Genomic DNA, 19064 nt, shown 5'->3' with positions numbered 1-19064 from the left:
GTTAAGGCGCTATCCTGTGTGCCAGCTAACCCCAGGCTTAAATTCGACAGCTTCCTTCATCCCAATAATTGATGTAATTCAAATTCAAAACATTGGTGTTACCAAGTGCCTGGAAATCTTTGTGGGTGATTGGTGCACTATACAATTGACATAACATAACATGGGGTGATTTCATGCTTTCCCTGTTCTGTGCAATAGCCGTAATCAGACATGCAGGGTACCGTTTGCATTAGGAGAAGTATGGGGATGCAGAAAGGGAAGAGATTTGTTATCATCTACTGAGTTTCTCTTTTGAATTTCTCTACATTTGTGGCTTCCAAATGTAAATCAATAAAACATTTTATAAAACGCCTTCAAAATCACCAGATATTACAGGTAATTCCAAAAGCAGATGCTATGAATAAACTCTGCTCCTAAACTAAGACGCTTGGGCACATTTCAAAGATACAAGATGTTCCTTCGTCCCATTTTTTATTCATTGGGTTTTACTTATGAATTGATGCATCATGGGAATAGAAAGAGAAATCATCATAAGCTTCATCTCGGCTGATGGCTCAGCGACGTGCGGTGTCTTTGTGGACAACCCTCAAACACTGTGTGTCGCTGCAACCGCGAGAGTCTGATGGACACGGCGGCACAGTGCTTTGAAGATTGGCTGCGGCACCAAAACTTCCAGATGAAACATTGGTACCCATTTCTATTTTTCCTTCTTTCACTATTCTTATTTTATTTCAATGATTACCTTCTTTGGGAAAGCCATGAGCAATTTACACAAATGATTCTTTAGAAATGTATAGCTTTTGGGTTCACCCATAGGTTTTGCATTTCTTTGTCCCTCAAACTACCAGCAGGCAGAAACCACAAACATAGGAAACATTGATCACCACTTAGAAAACTGCAAGTACTCTGGGGGAGACATATTTTTGTGTTATAATCTTGTCTTTCTGAAAGGTGAGAAGAGGAGAATTTTTGCTAAACATGCCTGCGTTCAGGGCATTTTTAAAAAAAATACAAATTTTTTTGTACAGCTCATTTATCTCATTTTTTAAAAAAGAAACCAATATTGTTTCCGCGTTTTGGCTATTTTGTCAATTGTCTACCAGGGAAATCACAAAGTCTGACTATATTTAGAATACAAAACATGTGGGAAAAAGTAAAAAGGTGTAAGTGGAAAATGCCTAAAATATAAAAAAAATGGACCAGCACTGAGTGGGAAAATCCTCAGCACTTAATGGATTAACTGCATTGTTAATTGGTGCATAGGGAGCCAGGAAACAAGTTCACCTCGGATAGCCCCTTGGTCTAGGCAGCATGTGAATAAGGCCACAGCCTACATCGAGATTATGGGTGTGAAAGATCACAGAGCGCAGTTCTTCGCTTTGGGCACATGAATTTCTTATGTAACAGTGGGGCATATTTACAAGGGCTTTACATCTCAGGAATGTCACTTTTTGTGATGTTCCAGTGACGTTAAGTCCTTCGTCTTACTTACAAGGCAGCGTTAGGCCACCTACTGTGACTTAACGCTGCCTTGTAAATAAGGCCCCCTTTCACTCTACACTTAGCGTGAAAGGGGCAGGCAATGGGTGTTACGGTGGATGTTCGCCCACAGTACCCATTGCTGTTGACGCTGCCCCCTATTCACAAGGCGTAAATAGGAAGCATTGCCAAAATTAAGATCAGGGAAAAACTGGTATTAACCCGGTGAAATTAATAATTACTCCTCGTTTTTGCTGTTTCTGCTGCCATGTGAAAATTGCCACTAGTGCTTGTTCATGTGCAGGAAGGAGACCCTTCCTGCACAATACATTCATTTTAAAAATGACGAGTTGCAACCTCTGTGTGTTTCATAAAGCAGCACACGCAGAAGGTACAAATCACCATTATGGATTGTTTATGTGCAGTATCGGAACACCTAAATTAGACGGAGAGATTGGGGACTACTTTAATGACAGGAAACAGATTTTAGAATGCTGTCAATACCAGGCAGGTAGGTAACAAGGTGGTCATTACAACGACTGCCTGTTTTGCAAAGCAACGTGCTCCTGAAACCAACCACCTCTGGGGAAAAACCAGCCGTCCCAGCAATGCCTGTCTGGACCCCAAAGCTTGGTGATATACTCAGAGAAAAGATCGTGGACAAGAAGGAATTTGGGCCTTCTTACAGACAACAATTACCTGTCCTAGCAATCCACAGATCAAGAACAGCACTACTGCCACCCCTTGCTGGTAAAAAGGAGAGAAGATTTGTGTCTATTGACCTTATCAAACCACACTATGTCGCCGATACTAAGCAGTAGGCCAAGTGGACTCTGCCAATGTAGCAGACGCACTCCTCTAGAGGACCCAAGAGGTTCAAACTGAGAGACTCATTACCTGAGAAGATTTTACAGTGAGAAAAGAAGGACGAAGCAACAAAGCTATGGAACTTGTTCCTCTTGAGACCCAAATAACAGTTCGTCCAGATACACCTGTCTACAACGAAGTAACAAGTGATAAAGTGGTTCCAGCGATTTCAATAAATCCTGATGCAATTCCAACCATTGCTCAATCAATCAATCAATCATGGCATTTGTAAAGCGCGCTACTCACCCGGGAGGGTCTCAAGGCGTTGGGGGAGAGGGGTATGTTACTGCTCGAACAGCCAGGTCTTGAGCTGCTTCCTGAAGGAGAGATGGTCTTGGGTTCGCCGAAGGTGGGTGGGGAGGGAGTTCCAGGTCTTGGCTGCCAGGTAGGAGAAGGATCTTCCTCCGACAGTGGCTCTGCGGATGCGTGGTACGGTGGCGAGGGCGTGGCTGGTCGATCGTAGCTGGCGGGTGGGCGTGTAGAAGGTCATGTGGTCGTTGAGGTACTTGGGGCCCAGGTCGTGGAGAGCCTTGTGTGCGTGGGTGAGGAGTCTGAATGTGATTCTCTTGCTGACGGGGAGCCAGTGCAGGTCTCTCAGGTGTCTGGTGATGTGGCTGTGTCGGGGGATGTCCAGGATGAGTCGTGCGGAGGCGTTCTGGATGTGTTGGAGTCTTTTTTGAAGTTTGGCTGTGGTTCTGGCGTAGAGGGTGTTCCCGTAGTCCAGTCGGCTGGTGACGAGTGTTTGGGTGACGGTCTTCCTGGTTTCAGTGGGGATCCATCTGAAGATCTTGCAGAGCATGCGCAGGGTGTTGAAGCATGAAGATGAGACGGCGTTGACTTGTCTGATCATCGACAGGGAGGAGTCCAGGATGAAGCCCAGGTTGCGTGCATGGTCCGTTGGTTTGGGGGCAGTGCCCAGGGCCGGGGGCCACCAGGAGTCGTCCCAGGCGGAGGGTGATGATCCCAGGATGAGGACTTCCGTCTTGTCTGAGTTCAGTTTAAGGCGGCTGTTCCTCATCCAGTCGGCGACGTCTTTCATCCCTTCGTGTAGGTTGGCTCTAGCGGTAGGTTGGCTCTGGCGGTGGTGGGGTCGTTGGTGAGGGGGTTGACAGAAATTCCTCTGGCTATTTCATAAACTTTGATACGTTTTCTGAAGATCCCAGCGAACCTGAAACAATGCCAGCAAAAAGAACTTTAAAAAAATAACACACTCTTTTTTTATCGCCTGAAAAAGACTTATCTGGTTTCACAATGGATTGAACTATAGATTGTTTTGGGAATATTCTTCTTTCTGCTTTGGTTAGCTCTTGTAATAACGCTGGGTATACTGATAAATGGAAGATATTTTCAAATGGACAGAGCAAGTTAAAAAGTGAACTTACTTCTCCAGCCACACAAATCATCCCATTGTGAACAAGGAGACTTGTCAGCGGTGAACATCACAGCTGTTCCTATAGCAGATGGTATAGTTAGGGACAGAACTGAATATGACATTTTTGGCCCGTCGGAGCTTTTGAAGATTCTAAACTTATTCAAGATTTCATTAAGTGACTTTATTACCTCTAGTACCTTTTCTGACGATTGGGACTTAGAGGCTGCTAAAAATATGATATCAGATCTAGAAACATCTGCAGTATTCACAAACCATAAATATTTAGAGGGTTCATCAGACACTGAACAAATGTATTGTTATAGCTATTTGGGTCATCATTTCTTGCACAAATCTGCAATACCTAGAAATATATATGCAGCGCTTGGAATGCCACAAATAACGGACCTAATTAAGATTCTACTAATCCTGTTATGGCACAAGATATGGTCAACAACTTTTACTAGTGTTAATACGGGCATGTTAAAAGATTTTTTTTAAGTTACAAAAGGTGCTCCATTTTCCCTGGATAAAATACTTTAAGAACTTCATGTCAGACCTCGGGCACCATGAATATTTTGACGCTCCAGGGAGCATTATCTCAGTTTCAAGAAAAACATTAAAAACTGAGGGGCTGATTTACAAGCCCCTTGCAACACATTTACGCTGCTGTTGAGTCACTTCTGTGATGCAGCGGCAGTGTAAACGATGTGCCATGTTGTGACTTATTTACAATGTGACGCATCTACGGAGATGCGTCACATTGTAAACCCTGCGCCACATTAAACCTGTGTCAGGTTTAATGTATGCAGGGTAGGCATTCCCTCGGAAAAAGCCTCGTAAAAGTGACGCAGTGAAATCTACAAGATTTCACTAAGTCACTTTTAAGAGGCCGCTGTGATGAAACCTTATCCCTGCTTGAAGCAGGCGTAAGGAGTGGCGCAGCACGTTAGGTATGGGCGGTCCCTGAACCCTGATGGAGTTGAGTTGTGCTAGCGACACAACTCCAGCAATGCGCTGCCCTTATGCCACCAGATGCGTCACTCATCTATCCCTGCACTAAGGTGCACCACATAGTAAATGTGACGCATCCATGGTGGCGCAAGGGTGGAATTGGGTGTCGCATCTTTACTGGCGCATTCCTGCTTGTATGCAGGGATGCGTCAGTCCTTGTAAACCTGCTCCTGACTGTCTAGAGCTCCTGGAAACAATTAAACTTTCTTCTGAGATATTAAAGCCCACCGTGATGGAAAATCAAAAGTTATTATTGCATTCGGGTGTGCAAGCATTCCTAGTCACAGTTGAAGGGGGGTACGATGGAATGTTACTAGCTCGCTTTCATCTAGGGAATTTTCACCAATTAATAACCTTCCCAGGTATGAATGATTGGTCTAGAACTCTATGCCCGTGCCCTTGTGACGATTTATGAACTCAATCCACAATGCACATTTTATTATTTTGTTAATTTTATTCTGTGTTAAGTAAAACATGGATTGTCCCTATAATAAGGGTCTTACGGCCAGATTCATGAAGCTGAATAGCGCTCGCAAAGGACCAGAGTCTCAGAATCTGGCCCTTTGCGAGCGCAATTTTTGCATTTGGGATTCATCATCCCAAATGCAAAAATCGGTAATAGTGAATTCGCTAATTTGCGAGGAATTACATTTAAGGAATCTCTATTTGAGATTCCTTAAATGCAATTCATCATCCATTTTCAAATTGCGAAATCGCAATTTCGGGCCGCTATTTACCGCGAGGTCAAACCTCGTGGTAAATAGCGAAAACTTAGAAAAATGCTTTTAAACACATTTTTCTAAGTTGCATGTTGCACACACACATGTCCTTTGGACATGTGTGTGCGCAACACCAATGTAGATTACCTTTCAGGGGTGCTACAGGGTGTCCTTTGGACACCCCTAGCACCCTTGAAATCGCATCCTTATTTGCGATTAGCAAATTGCTAATCACAAATAAGGAATGTGTAGGAATCGCAATTTATTTAGCGATTCCTACATGAATCCCGTTTTGCGAGTCTGTAATAGCGATTCCTTATGAATCGCTATTACAGACTCGCAAAACGGGTCTTTCATGAATCTGGCAGTTAGGCTTGAGCTAATGTCGTCCAGCCTTTCTTATTTTACAACTTCTAGAATATGATCTGTTCATTAGCCCACTAGCTAAATATTTGAAAGCTGTGATTAGAGACAGGAAAACAATGAATTACAGACTTGACTTTTTAAAGCTCTGTATAGGCGACTGTTTAATTATTCTTATTTGTTAGGATAGCTTACATAACAGGTTACTATAATGTGTTTTTAAGATTTTATGATTGTGTGTATGTTATATGCTAATGTGCTTTTATGATTTAATCTTTTAAATCGAATGAAGCTTATTTTTTATTTGATTTAATTTGATGTAATTACACAGTAAATCTAAAAAATGCTACCCACTCTATATCAAAGTAAAATTTATGCAATTAAACTGTCATAAAACATTAAATTATGAAAGCTCTGAATAATACTTATCTGCTCAGAAGCATCAAACAAAAGAGGAAGAACATGGAGCGCTGCGAGCTTTATATGGTCGCAAGAGCTCTGTCTTACTTTCTGTTGTAGTTTGAGTTCTGTTGTTGGAACTGGTTAATGATTGCAAGCAGAAGGAAGTAAATAACATCTCTGCATAATGCTAGCCTCCTCCCTTGCTACAAATTCCCTACTGACTGCTATCCTTCCCAGAGCTGTGATGACTGCTTTCCTTCACAGAGCCCTGTTACCTGTTGATTGCCCTCCTTCACAGAGCTATATATCCCCTGATGTCTGCTCTCGCCTTCCCTTACTGGTGTCCTTCAGAGAGGCCTATTCCTTGATGACTGCTCTCCTTCACAGAACATCACTGACTTCTCTCCTTAACAAAGCCCCTTTTTTCTGGTGTCTGCTCTTATTCATAGAACCCTAGCCCCTACTGACTGCTGTCCTCAGATCCCTGTTCCCTGCTGATTGCTTCTGTATACTGCACTTCTGTGGGTAACACAGCCAAAAACTACTAAAAACAGTTGTATATGTGCTCACGGTCAGACCTGGAGTAAGTCCACCAACACATATGGTGGCCTAATCACTGAGGTAAATTAACAGGTGAGTAAATCTATATACGTAAATTTACTCTTACATTTGTAGTAGCTTTATTACTTTTTTCATTGTGAGGAAAGTGGTTTCTTATATGGTGTGTTTGTGCAGCCCCACCACTCACCGTGGAATAACCTCACAGACCCGTTTGTTGTCCAGTCAGGTTCATTTGCAAGACCTTAGCTCAACCCTGGGTAGCTCTGGTTTCAAGCAGTCAGGCTTTGTCAAAGGAACACACGCAAAGCATTTAGAAGTACGAAAACAGTTGAATAAGAAACACAACACATTGAAAATTCAACACCAATTCATAAAAATAGCTCTTATTTTATAAATGTTAGTACATCAAAATGCAAACAAGCATTGACAACTACCACCGTTAACAGTTACTTTTAGGACTTTTTGAAAACTTTCGTAAAGTTGTGTTCAGTTACTTTGGCCAACTTTGAGCAATCAACTACGGCAGCGAGCAGGTCACAGGGGACAATAAAGCTTCGTAGGACAGTCACGTTGAAGTCAAAACAGTCTCCAGTCCAGATCCAGGCTCTATGAGTGAACTACCATAGACATCAATGGTCCAGATGCAAGTGATTCAGGGATTGCCCAAGCATCCTGAGGATGCTGATTTGGTGATGGGGGCCTTCCTGGGGCTACATCGCAGTTCATGTACAGCATGGTGCTACTTTGGCTACAGGGGACAATGTCCCTGAAATTCAGAGTCAAGTCCAGTCAAGAACCAGTTGCCACTGGATCAGCAGGTGCAATCCAGTCTTTGGTACACCCTCTGTATGCCAGGTCCAGAGAACAACAGGGCAGCCCTTCTTCAGTCCTTTCTTCAGTACAGAAGTGTTCTGAGGTCTGGGATCCAGAGATGCAACTTTTATGTGCACAACTTGCCCCAGGGGATGTCTGACTACCAGCTAATGGCTCACAGGGGAAAGGGAATTGGGAATGGAAAGGGTCTACTCCCTGGTTGGAGCTGTTCATGGATTTGTCACAGCTTGTACCTCTGGCGTTGGACTCACTTTCTCTGATTAGGATCTGTTTCTCAGATTCTTGGGAGAACACAACCATAGAAGAGTTCACTGCATGTACTGCACTATGACTAGAATACACCTGAACCACCAATGCCACTTGCAATGAGATCTACACCATCAGCAGTCAGCTCACAACAGTATAATCTTCAAGGAGATCTTAACAGAAGATATAGATACTGCAGGTTCAATCCTTATTACTGTGGGTGGTTGCTTCCCTGGACAACCCTTCTGACAAAATAGGTGATGCACTAGGAAACTGTGTTGTGGAACCCCTTTTAGAAAGTTCTCCTCTCACTAAGGTTGTTTGTTTCACAACCAAGACTAAGTGTTGCTTGATTAACAGTCCTTCCCGCAATGTCTTTAGGTTAGTTCACTAAGTTTTTTTTCAGAATTAAGCCTTATTAATGGTGCCTTTTCTTGTTCCTTTCTCTTAGGTGTCTTGAGTTCAGAAACTGGCACCCGATTAAGATCCAGGGGAGCGATCAACAGGACGCTCCAGGGGTGGGGTCAACCGGATGTGTCAGGTAAGGGGAGTCTCGCGTAGCAAGTGGGAGGCTCTCCTGATATCCACTGCAACTGAAGTCAAGCATCGGTCTCGTGGCTGGGGCGTGGCATATATACCCTCCTCAGACAAAATGGCCGTGGGTCACATGACACGTCTGAAATGAGTTCTTGCATGAGAAGGGCAGGATTTTAGTCAGTTGTTAAAGGACTTGTGTTGGATAGGCTGGTGAAGGGAGGAATGGTCTTCACGAAGACCTCACTCCTTTCTTTGCAATAGGATGGAGGCCTTTTCTAATGGCCACCAGGATGGATCCACTTGGAATCACATGGGATTAGCAGAAAGGGAAATTCTTCAGCCTGTGAAGACATGGTTCAGTACACTGGAATTATAAAGGGCACAAAGGGTACAAGAGGTGGTAACACCATGTTTGGCATTCCTGCCTGGAAGAGGTAACACCTCTTCCGTCAGCAGGCCCTACGTCTCCTTTCCTGAGAGTTGTTCACACTTATCCACTCCTGCCCCTTCCGGAGGGCAGAAGGCTGTCTCGTGGCCAGTAACTGTAATGATTACTGGAAAACTTGGGCAAAAGAGACAGGGAAGTCCCATGAACATTTTAGGAGTAGATACTTTTTTGCGACTTGTCTGTTTTTTATGAACATCTTACATTGAGCTTGTTTTGTTTCTTGGTGGTATTTCTTGCTATTGCAACTTTTACTTACTATTTTAAATCCCATTTGACACATGTAGTTTGAGGTCGAAACAAAATATGCAACAACTGGATCCAGTAGACACCATTTGTATGATTTCTCATACACTTGCCTTGATTAATAATGCATGAAGTCATTAAAGTGGCCAAAACCTGTGACCGTTAGAAGTTATCAAAAACCCAGGTAGCTAATGGTAAGACAGAGAGCAGCATACCTTACAGATTCAGGGGTCGCCGGAGCATGCTGTACTAACACTAGGGTTGGACAACAGCCCACAGTACATCACAAGGGTTGGGAAGGCTCATCACTGATCTCAGAGCCACGGGTTCCTCCTGTTGATGATGGCCATCATGTCATTTGAGTAGAAAGTGCGTTTGTGCTCCTGAAATGTTTGGCACCAACAAAAAACATCACAACTAACATCAGAAATGCGGGAGCTAATTGCTGACAGACAGCCTGAAAAGATCCTTAAATGTTCATCCTTGGAGTGTTCCCAGAGCAGGCTGATCAGATTTTCATTCTTTATGTGAAACATATTTAAAGGTTACACTGATATATGAGCATTTTTCATTGCTGTCACCTTTGAGAGAGAAAAATGGTGTGTGACAGGAACAGCAATGAACGCACATAGCCTTTTGGTGTATGCTGCTGGTATTACTGCAGGAGGACTGCCCTATCAGTGAGGAGAGCAACTCATTACTAGATGAAAGTTCTGTTATTTCAAGGGGTTCCAATGGCACAGATGGGAAAAATGTAGAGCCTGATTCTGATCTCGTTAGGAAAGCATACCGATCGAATCTGTTCTGTAATGCTTTCTGTACGACTCGGTTTGGAGGAGTCCCTCCGAATGAGTACGATGCAACCCTATGCATCCGATCCGATTCTGTCAGACTCCCATTGACTTCAATGGGAGCCTATGTTCCGAATGTGACCACAGGCTCCCATTAAAGAAAAGGGTAGTTGGGGAAAAACCTTGCACCCTGTGGCAGGCACACCATGGTGCTTGTCATACTGTGAATGTCGTAGCCCTCCGAATCAGGCCCGTGGGGGTACCACAGGCCTGATTCGGAGGGCTACGGGTGAAGGGGGGCCTGCTATGGGCCCCCAAATACTGATTCCGGCAGCCATTTCGTAACGGATAAACCGAATCGGAAAGGTTGGCCAAATCGGTAATCGTACTCGCTCATTCGGAAACCAAGTCCATAGAACTGTACGAATCGACCTGTCCGGATGCCTTTCAGAACCGACTCGGTCAGCCCTAACAGTTTCCAGGCATCGTACTTGGTCGTTCGGACTTGGGAATGAGTCAGTCAGAAGCAAGGGATCCAGATTGGATTTGATAAACCCGAAACTGATTTGGAGCCCTTCTGAACGATATCGGAATAGACCACTTAGTATTTAATACAGTCTCAGGTATTATTACATTATTTGATACTAGGTGTGTTGCGCTGGAAGGATTATTGGGGTCAGTTGTGACCCCTGCAGTAGCATTCTGTAATGTGCTTTTACTAGCCACCAATCTCACTTCAGCATTTACGATTTCATCACTAAGACGAACAATGGCATTGATCAAAATATTTATTTATTGTGTTGCTTGCTTTTGGTCTTTAACAATTTTAGTCAGTGTGCCCTCTGTCAATTTTAGTTTTCCCATCATATTGGCTCAATTTCAGCTACTTAAAACAAGTGTTGACTAGAGTTCGGTAATAGGTGCCTAGGACTGAGTGGTGATGTAATCTACTAGTTCCAATAGCTATGCTATGCAATAAAATATGCTTTTTAATTTTAGTGCGCAAACATGAACGATCAGATCAATGAGATCATCTTCTGAGCAGCTGCAGTGCCTGCTCGCCCTCTGTTACTGAGAACTTCAGTCACGCAGTCTTTCTCCAGTTAGTGCCCTTACATTTCCAGTGCTTTGCAGCAGAATTAAAGACCTTGTCAGAGTTTCTTGTTGCTCCCATGGGTGTAATTTCTGATATTTATATGTTTCCCTCGTCTTCATTGCTTGATTTTGCTCGTAAGAAAGAGTCACTCATAGTCATTGAAATGTCACTCATAATTAAACTGAAATTATGAAAATGTCACACATAGCTATCTGAAACCTTGGCAGCTATGGATATACTAATAGTTGATCTCAATGTTCATACCTGGTCTGCCTGGTTCTGCCAGTAAAGAGGGGAGCAAGGCAGGACTCAGCCAGCCGTGGATGGGCTCAGACGGGCCAGCCCTTGGCTCGGGCTTCGCCAGGGTGTGGCCTGTGCACGTCCATCACTGTGGGTGCTTCTGGTGCGCTGCAGTGTGGGGGATGGAGTCCCCAAGGGCAGGGAAGGTCCTGGGGTGTCAATCCCCCCCAAAGCCGCTGCTGTAAATGTCCGGTGCTGCAGGTGTTTTCAGAGCTCAAGATGAGCTAAACTCAAGGCCTTCAAAAGAACACCAAAGGATCAAGTGAAAGAGTCTTAAAGTCCTTTGATATCAAAATGAAAGCAACTGAATGGTCTCTAGACTCAAAATCTAGTTGGCCCCCAGTAGTACAACTAACCCGCAGGTTTCAATTAAGGTTGTCAACTTTCTAAGAAGTAACATACCCCGAGGTTATCTCAATTCTTGCCAATCAACCCCCCCAAAACACTTTTCAGATCCACCACCAGTAAGAATCCTCAAATAAATACCTCTGCCTACACCCCTCTCCTAACTAGAGTGATAAACGACCACCAGACTGAAAGGATTGCTCCCATCAATCTCCAAAGAGGTCAAATCACTCATCTCCTAAACTAATCCAATCCTCCTGACCCAGGAAACATAAACAGCTTCACTCGGGCCTCATTTATGAGGTTTTGGCGCAGGTCAGTGATGCAAGGAACCTTGCACTACCCTGCATCAAAACAAAGAGCAGGAATGCACTGTATCTAGGAGATATGGCACATTCATGCCCTCTTCCCCTGTGCTGGCCAGAAGAGGCTGATACCGGACGTGGGGGTTAGCAGAAAGGGGGAGGGGGAGGAATGTCATTTAAAAAAAGGACTTACCTGTAACGCCCAGCTGCCGCCTCTCCTCTGTCCTCCGTCCTCGTCCTCTTCATCTTCCTGTACGGGCCAGTGGCAGCAGGAAGCACCTGGGCAGAGATGCTCCCCCGAGCCAATCACAACACTGCAGCGTTTTGATTGGTCTGTGTGCAGGGAATTGGCGCGCAGACTGGAACAGGGAGCCTGTGCATGTTCCTGACCAGGCTGTGTAATGCAGCCTGTGTAATAAATTCAGCAAACAGGAAGGTTGTAGTTGTAGGTTTATTAATAAGCAGCACAGCAACAGGGGATGACAGCCAGCCAGTGCAGAGAAGTGCAGTAAAATAACTGGCTCTGAAGGCTTGTAGAACACAGGAGTTCCAATGGAACTATAAGCAACTTAAACATAACAAGGAGCATTTAAAGATACAGTAATACAATGCAATAATGAAAATGTAACAGCCTGGTGGGAACATGCAAAGTGCCACAAAGTGTTTGGTCGGCCCAAGAGGGCCAGCCAAACAGTTCATGCGCACTTAGGGAGTGCACACCACTTTATCCCTTCTATGGCCAGACCCACCACGCCCACTCCTCCATTGATGGCAATAGGGAAATTAAAATGATCGACACATTATTATTTTATTTTTCCTTTGGTGACTCTGGTCATGGAAAGCTGCACGGAGAAACAACTGAAAATCTTCATCGAGGAAAACAATTGCTTGGCCCCCAATATTCTGGATTCAGAACGAGATGTGACACGTATCCACTATCTCTCAAATAACGGATAAAACACTTACCTTTTTAGGCAAAGGTGAATCACGTTTGTTGGTTCTACTCATTCTATCAGCGGCTTTAGACACAGTCAACTGTGTCTTGCTGCTAAAAGTCCTGAAGCTGCAGATACCACCAGAAGGCAGGGTGCTAGCTTGAGTCTAATTATACCACTCACCACGCCCGAAAACTAAAAGTGCCCAGTGACATATCAACCCCGTCGACAGTAAAACTAGGCGTTCCCCAAGGTTCCAGCCTTTCACCGAACTTTTTTTACCCCTTCGGTGCTCATGACGGAACCGTTCCGTCATGAGTCCATAGGTTCTTTAGAACCTTCAGCAAAGCAGCGGAATTCGCGCAGCACTGAAGGGGTTAACTTATACATGTAAGCACTAACCTCACTCTTGCCTATGTTGAAATTCAGATTCAGCATATTGTAGAGACCAGAAAATCCATGGGTCTATCCTGGACAAGAATCTGGGGGAATATTAGCTAAATCCTCATTAACATTATCGCCGTTTTAACGGCAGGAAACTGCAGCTAAAACAGCGACAATGGGCTTGCTAATATGCATTTTAGAATTCCAATAGAAGCCCAGGTTAGATGTCCTGAACTCTGCTGTACGACAGATACCAGGTGGCAATGGACGAGATTGCATTACTCCCAGACTGATTGCTCTCAAATGGCATCCGATCGAAGACGAAGATCTTTTCAAACAAGCCTGGATTAGCTACAAAGTTCTGCACAACGCCAACTTACCTACCTCCCCAAACTCATTGGCTGAAAAGTATCAACTCCCCGTCCCTTGAAACCCCTCTACTCAGACACTCCTTCACATTGAACCAATCCCTCTCTCGCAGCACTACCAACATCTGGAATTCCATCCTACCAGCTAAAGAACCCAGCCCTGTCACACTTCTTTCAAGAAGGAACTTCAACACATCCTTGCTACTCAGTTCCTCCATCCTTGAACTGCAAAACTGCAGAACTGCAAGCATCCGACGTGGCCGAATCCGACAATTCTGGCGGCTTCAGAAAAGCTGTTTTTCCACCATCCCCAACTAGCAGTGTCATAGCGTATCCTGTGCCTGTATGTGCACATTGTTTCACTATTTTTAAGCCTGCTGATACCCTGCTGGGGTAGCAAAGGTGTTCTCCCCCCTGCTAATGGCCCTTCACTGGCTTCTGATGACAAAGAGCCTCATTACAATCTCGCCGGACGGGTTACTCCATCACAACCATGACAGACATCCGATCTGCCGAAATATAAATCCCATTATATCCTATAAATCTCGGCGGACGGCATAACCTGTCCACCAAGATCTTAATCCGACCCAAAGCCTGGACCGTGGGACCGTGCAAAGAAGAGCTTCTTCGTTCCTGCTACGGCGACTCCGCAGGTCTGATGGCTCAGGACAGATTCTGCAATTCTCCAAGGAGAGTGGGGACGCCTGCCTGCTCTCTTCAATGGCTTCTGCCGAGAGACCACATTGAGTCTGGAGAGCTTTCAGCCTTTCAATACAGCACTGACAACCTTGGTCCATCAGAGCGATGGGTTTTATGCTGCAAAAGAACACCCAGTGCCGACAAAAGGTCCTGAACGGGGATGGGAAGTGGAGATTGTAACGTATGGAACCTATAAACGCCGCTGTCAGGCACTAAAGACACTTTATGTTCTCATCGAGGAGTGAGAACAAAGCCCTGAAGGTCATACGAAGAATGCTGCTAAATGGAACACTCTTTGCGTGTTCCCTGGGCTCTCAAGGTAAAAGCTCTTCACATCATTATGCACCTGCCTGCATGCTCCGACGGATGTTTCCTGCTGCAGAAAGCACCAACCAGGGTTATAGAGAACATTGGTACAGTTGTAAGTGGTCGCAAAATACTGGTCGCAATTTCTGATTAATATTTTTGTGACCAGATTGGTCATATGAGCTAATAGGCCGGGTCACAAATTACTGATTCCAATGGTTGCAATTCGACCTATCTCATGAATATTAATGAAGTAGTTTGCTAATTGTGACCCATAGGAATCGCAGCCATCACAGGGATGGTGGCCTGCTGAGGACAACAGTCTACCGTGTCTGTGATTGCTTTCAAGTAAAGCATTTTTTATGATGCAACCCTTTTACCTCAAAGATAGCTTATTATTTAATCGAAATGTTTGTATTGTATATAAGAAAAAGCATTTTGTGTGAACTCAAACGGCCCAATTCTTCTAATCAACCCGTTTGCAACCGAAAAACGCTTTGCACATCTGGCTCATTATGTACACAAATGCAGCGAGGGTTTCAGATCTGTCCTACCACTGGCTGTGCATCCTCACCATCTGGTACCCAATGTGCAGCGATGAATAAAAAATAGATACATGTAATGGATTCTCAGAACTGCATGAGTAGCACAAATTTTCGAATGTATTATGTTACAAGGCATACATTTACAATGCATGCCTTTACAACGCAGTTTTTACATCGACACATCCTTTACAACGCATTATGTGACATCGCATGTTATTACTATGCATTTTTAGAGACTACATTTACAACACATTCCATTACATCGAATTTAACATAACAATGCATACCATTACAATGCATACCATTACATTGCATTTAAGGTAAGTGTTTGATAGTGTAGGGGTAAAAATGACTATTCTCACTCCAGTGGGTGCAATAGTAGGGTAAGTGTTCAATAGTGTAGGAGTACTATGCGTTGTAATAATACGTTGTAATGACATGGGATGTAATGCCTGCGTTGTAGTGACATGCGTTGTAATGACATGCGTTGTAGTGACATGCAATGTAATGGCTGCGTTGTAATGGCATGCAATGTAAAGTATGTTGTGATGTAATGACTGCGTTGTAAACGTAGTGCAATGTAATGACTGTATTGCAAAGGTTGTTTCCCCAGATTTCACTGCGTCGTCTGACAGTTATGGTGTAAAGTGAGCCCCTGCTGTGAGCGACCGGGACAAAGGGACCCGCTGTCACGTGATGTGGATAGAGTGTTCGATGCTTCTTTGAGTGTCCGAACCAGATCAATAAAGGCTCATAACAGAGTGTTCCTCTGAGCTCACAGTGGTTTGAGGCCTGGTGGACCAGCCCATGGGTGGGCTGGACATCCAGGGGGACCAGGATGCCTCCCAGAAATCTAATGCTGGGGCTGTCGGCCGCGTCTGTTCCATGTACCCGGTCAGGCTGGATCTCCAGACTCCAGAAGTACCTCACACATGTGCCAAGCTCCTCCCACTGATCCATTGGGATGCTGGACCCCTGATTGCCCCCTAGAGATCCACATGGGATGGTCTCTCAGCACCAGGTAGGTGAGAAGGGGAGAGGTTGCTGTTGTTGCTCTGGCGTCCTGCCGTAGACCACAGATGCCAGCGGCGTGAAGCCCACATATGACAATTCTTAAGAGTGGGAGGGTCTCACACTTGCAGCAAGACTGTCTAAGGTCTCACCTTTGCATGATGGTCCATGGTGGGACACCCAGCCTCTACTCCCTGTAGATGAGTGGTCGCTGGCACCTTCAAGGGCAGCCCAGTGCTCGCCCACCCCTGATGTACAAAGACCATGTCCATCTGTCTATTTTGTCATCTTAGTTATTTTAGGGGTCCCGTGCAAGACATACGTTGGGGTCCCTCTTTAGAAAAAAACTTTTCGTTTTAAGACCAATTTCCTGCTGATTAAAATCCACATGATGCCAGCAGAACTAATTTACATGTCTAACATTGTGGAAATATGTCTTTCCAGGGACTACAAAAGCCCTTACCATGATGACACTGGGTAAAGACAGGGTTCGAAATAACGGAAGGCAGAGAAGTTTAGATAACAACATAGAACAGACGTCAAATTGAAAGAAAGTTCCGTTTCGCATGGGGCCCCTTGGCAGATGGGGGCCCTGGGCAATTGCCCACTTCGGTCATCCCTTACAAATCGGAGCCCTGAAAATCCGACCCGCAAAAAGCTGTAGATAATTGCCCTTGAAGGTCAAGAGTGTTAGACAAACTACTTATTGTGTGTCCTGTGTCCAGTCAGGTTGAGCACTGAAGGTTTATACGAAGCAGGAGATGCCCAGGGGCCCTTCCACACAGGCCAGCATGAGAAGCTGGCATATGGAGGCCTCGCTCGCGACATCTGGAGGGCAGTGAGGACCCCTCCGCCAACTCTCCCTCGAGTCCCCCATGCGAAAGAAAACATATCTGCGACTGGAGTGTGAGGTGGGGTGGAGTAGTCAACCTCATACTTTGTATGGATGGGACTCTCCTGGAAAACTAACAATAAATAGCCAGCAAAGTGTCCCCAACATAAAGCCAGCTGTGGGTGCGGACCCCTAGCCAGTCCAGGCTCAGGCCCCATAACAGCCCATCAGATTACCTGCAGGGAGGGGGCTTGGACAGACGAACTGAAAGCTGATCGCTTTCTTTATTATTTTCACCTGCTCCCATGCTTGGAAATATTGTAAACACTTTGGGGCAGATTTACAAGCCCCTTGCACCACTTTTGCGTCACTTTTAACCTGGGAAAAGTGGCGCAAGGGGCTTGAATATCTGCCCCATTAAATCCAACTAAATGCTGGCAGTAAGTGTGTAATAAGACAAGTGTCCGGGATCAAATACAAGTTGAATATTACATCCGGGACCGAGCACCCACACTCAGGGAACCTGTAACGTTTACTGGAGTGTGAGAGCTGCTAGCCTTGAACCAGCAGCCCTGCACTGCAGCCTGGAACCAGCAGCCCTGCACTGCAGCCGTGAACCAGCACTGCAGCCTTGACCCTGCACTGCAGCCTTGAACCAGCGGCCCTGCGCTGCAGCCTGGATCCAGCAGCCCTGCACTGCAGCCGTGAACCAGCACTCCTGCACTGCAACCTTTAGCCAACACTCCTCCACTGCAGCCGTGAACCAGCAGCCTTGCACTGCAGCCTTGAACCAGCACTCCTGCACGGCAGCCGTGAACCAGCACTCCTGCACTGCAGCCTTGAACCAGCACTCCTGCACTGCAGCCTTGAACCAGCACTCCTGCACTGTAGCCATGAACGAGCACTCCTGCACTGCAGCCTTGAACCAGCACTCCTGCACTGCAGCCTTGAACCAGCACTCCTGCACGGCAGCCGTGAACCAGCAGCCCTGCACTGCAGCCTTGAACCAGCACTGCAGCCTTGACCCTGCACTGCAGCCTCGAACCAGCAGCCCTGCACTGCAGCCGTGAACCAGCACTCCTGCACTGCAGCCTAGAACCAGGACTCCTGCACTGCAGCCGTGAACCAGCACTCCTGCACTGCAGCCTAGAACCAGCACTCCTGCACTGCAGCCTAGAACCAGGACTCCTGCACTGCAGCCGTGAACCAGCACTCCTGCACTTCAGCCTTGAACCAGCACTCCTGCACTTCAGCCGTGAACCTGCAATCCTACACTGCAACCTTTGGCCAACATTCCTCCACTGCAGCTGTGAACCAGCGGCCCTGCACTGCAGCCTTGAACCAGCAATCCTGCACTGCAGCCTTGAACCAGTACTCCTGCACTGCAGCCTTGAACCAGCAGCCTTGCACTGCAGCCTTGAACCAGCAGCCTTGCACTGCAGCCTTGAACCAGCAGCCCTAGACTGCAGCCGTGAACTAGCAGCCTCCATTGCAGCCTTGAACCAGCAGCCCTGCACTGCAGCCTTGAATCAGCACTCCAACAAAGCAGCCGTGAACCTGAAGCCCTGCACTGCAGCCTTGAACCAGCACTCCTGCACTGCAGCCGTGAAACAGCAGCCCTGTACTGCAGCCTTAAACCAGCACTGCAGCCTTGACCCTGCACTGCAGCCTTGAACCAGCAGCTTTGCACTGACGCCTCAAACCAGCAGCCCTGCACTGCAGTCGTGAACCAGCACTACTGCACTGCAGCACAGAACCAGCACTCCTGCACTTCAGCCTTGAACCAGCACTGCTGCACTCCAGCCTTGAACCAGCACTCCTGCACTTCAGCCTTGAACCAGCACTGCTGCACTCCAGCCTTGAACTAGCACTCCTGCACTTCAGCCTTGAACCAGCACTGCTGCACTCCAGCCTTGAACCAGCAGCCCTGCAGTGCAGCCTTGAGCCAGCACTCCAACAAAGCAGCCGTGAACCAGCAGCCCTGCACTGCAGCCTTGAACCAGCACTCCTGCACTGCATCTGTGAACAAGCTCTCTTGCACTGCAGCCATGAATTAGCAGCCATG

General features: G+C 46.0%; 1 protein-coding gene across 1 annotated transcript in view; it reads left to right on the top strand.

Annotated features, from left to right (window-relative positions):
* LOC147678918 (uncharacterized) overlaps positions 1-18673 on the top strand; it is a 474950-nt gene extending 456277 nt beyond the window's left edge. Inside the window, exons 5-6 of the mRNA XM_086944690.1 lie at positions 8306-8395; positions 18307-18673. Coding sequence (XP_086800816.1) covers positions 8306-8395; positions 18307-18673 — 457 coding nt within the window. The remainder of the gene's footprint in view (positions 1-8305; positions 8396-18306) is intronic.
* Positions 18674-19064: the final 391 nt, after the last annotated feature.

Source organism: Lissotriton vulgaris, chromosome 11 (assembly GCF_964263255.1).
Source record: "Lissotriton vulgaris chromosome 11, aLisVul1.2, whole genome shotgun sequence".
Classification (NCBI taxonomy): domain Eukaryota; kingdom Metazoa; phylum Chordata; class Amphibia; order Caudata; family Salamandridae; genus Lissotriton; species Lissotriton vulgaris.
The sequence above is the reverse complement of the archived record's forward strand: the minus strand, read 5'-3'. Positions and strand labels throughout refer to the sequence as shown.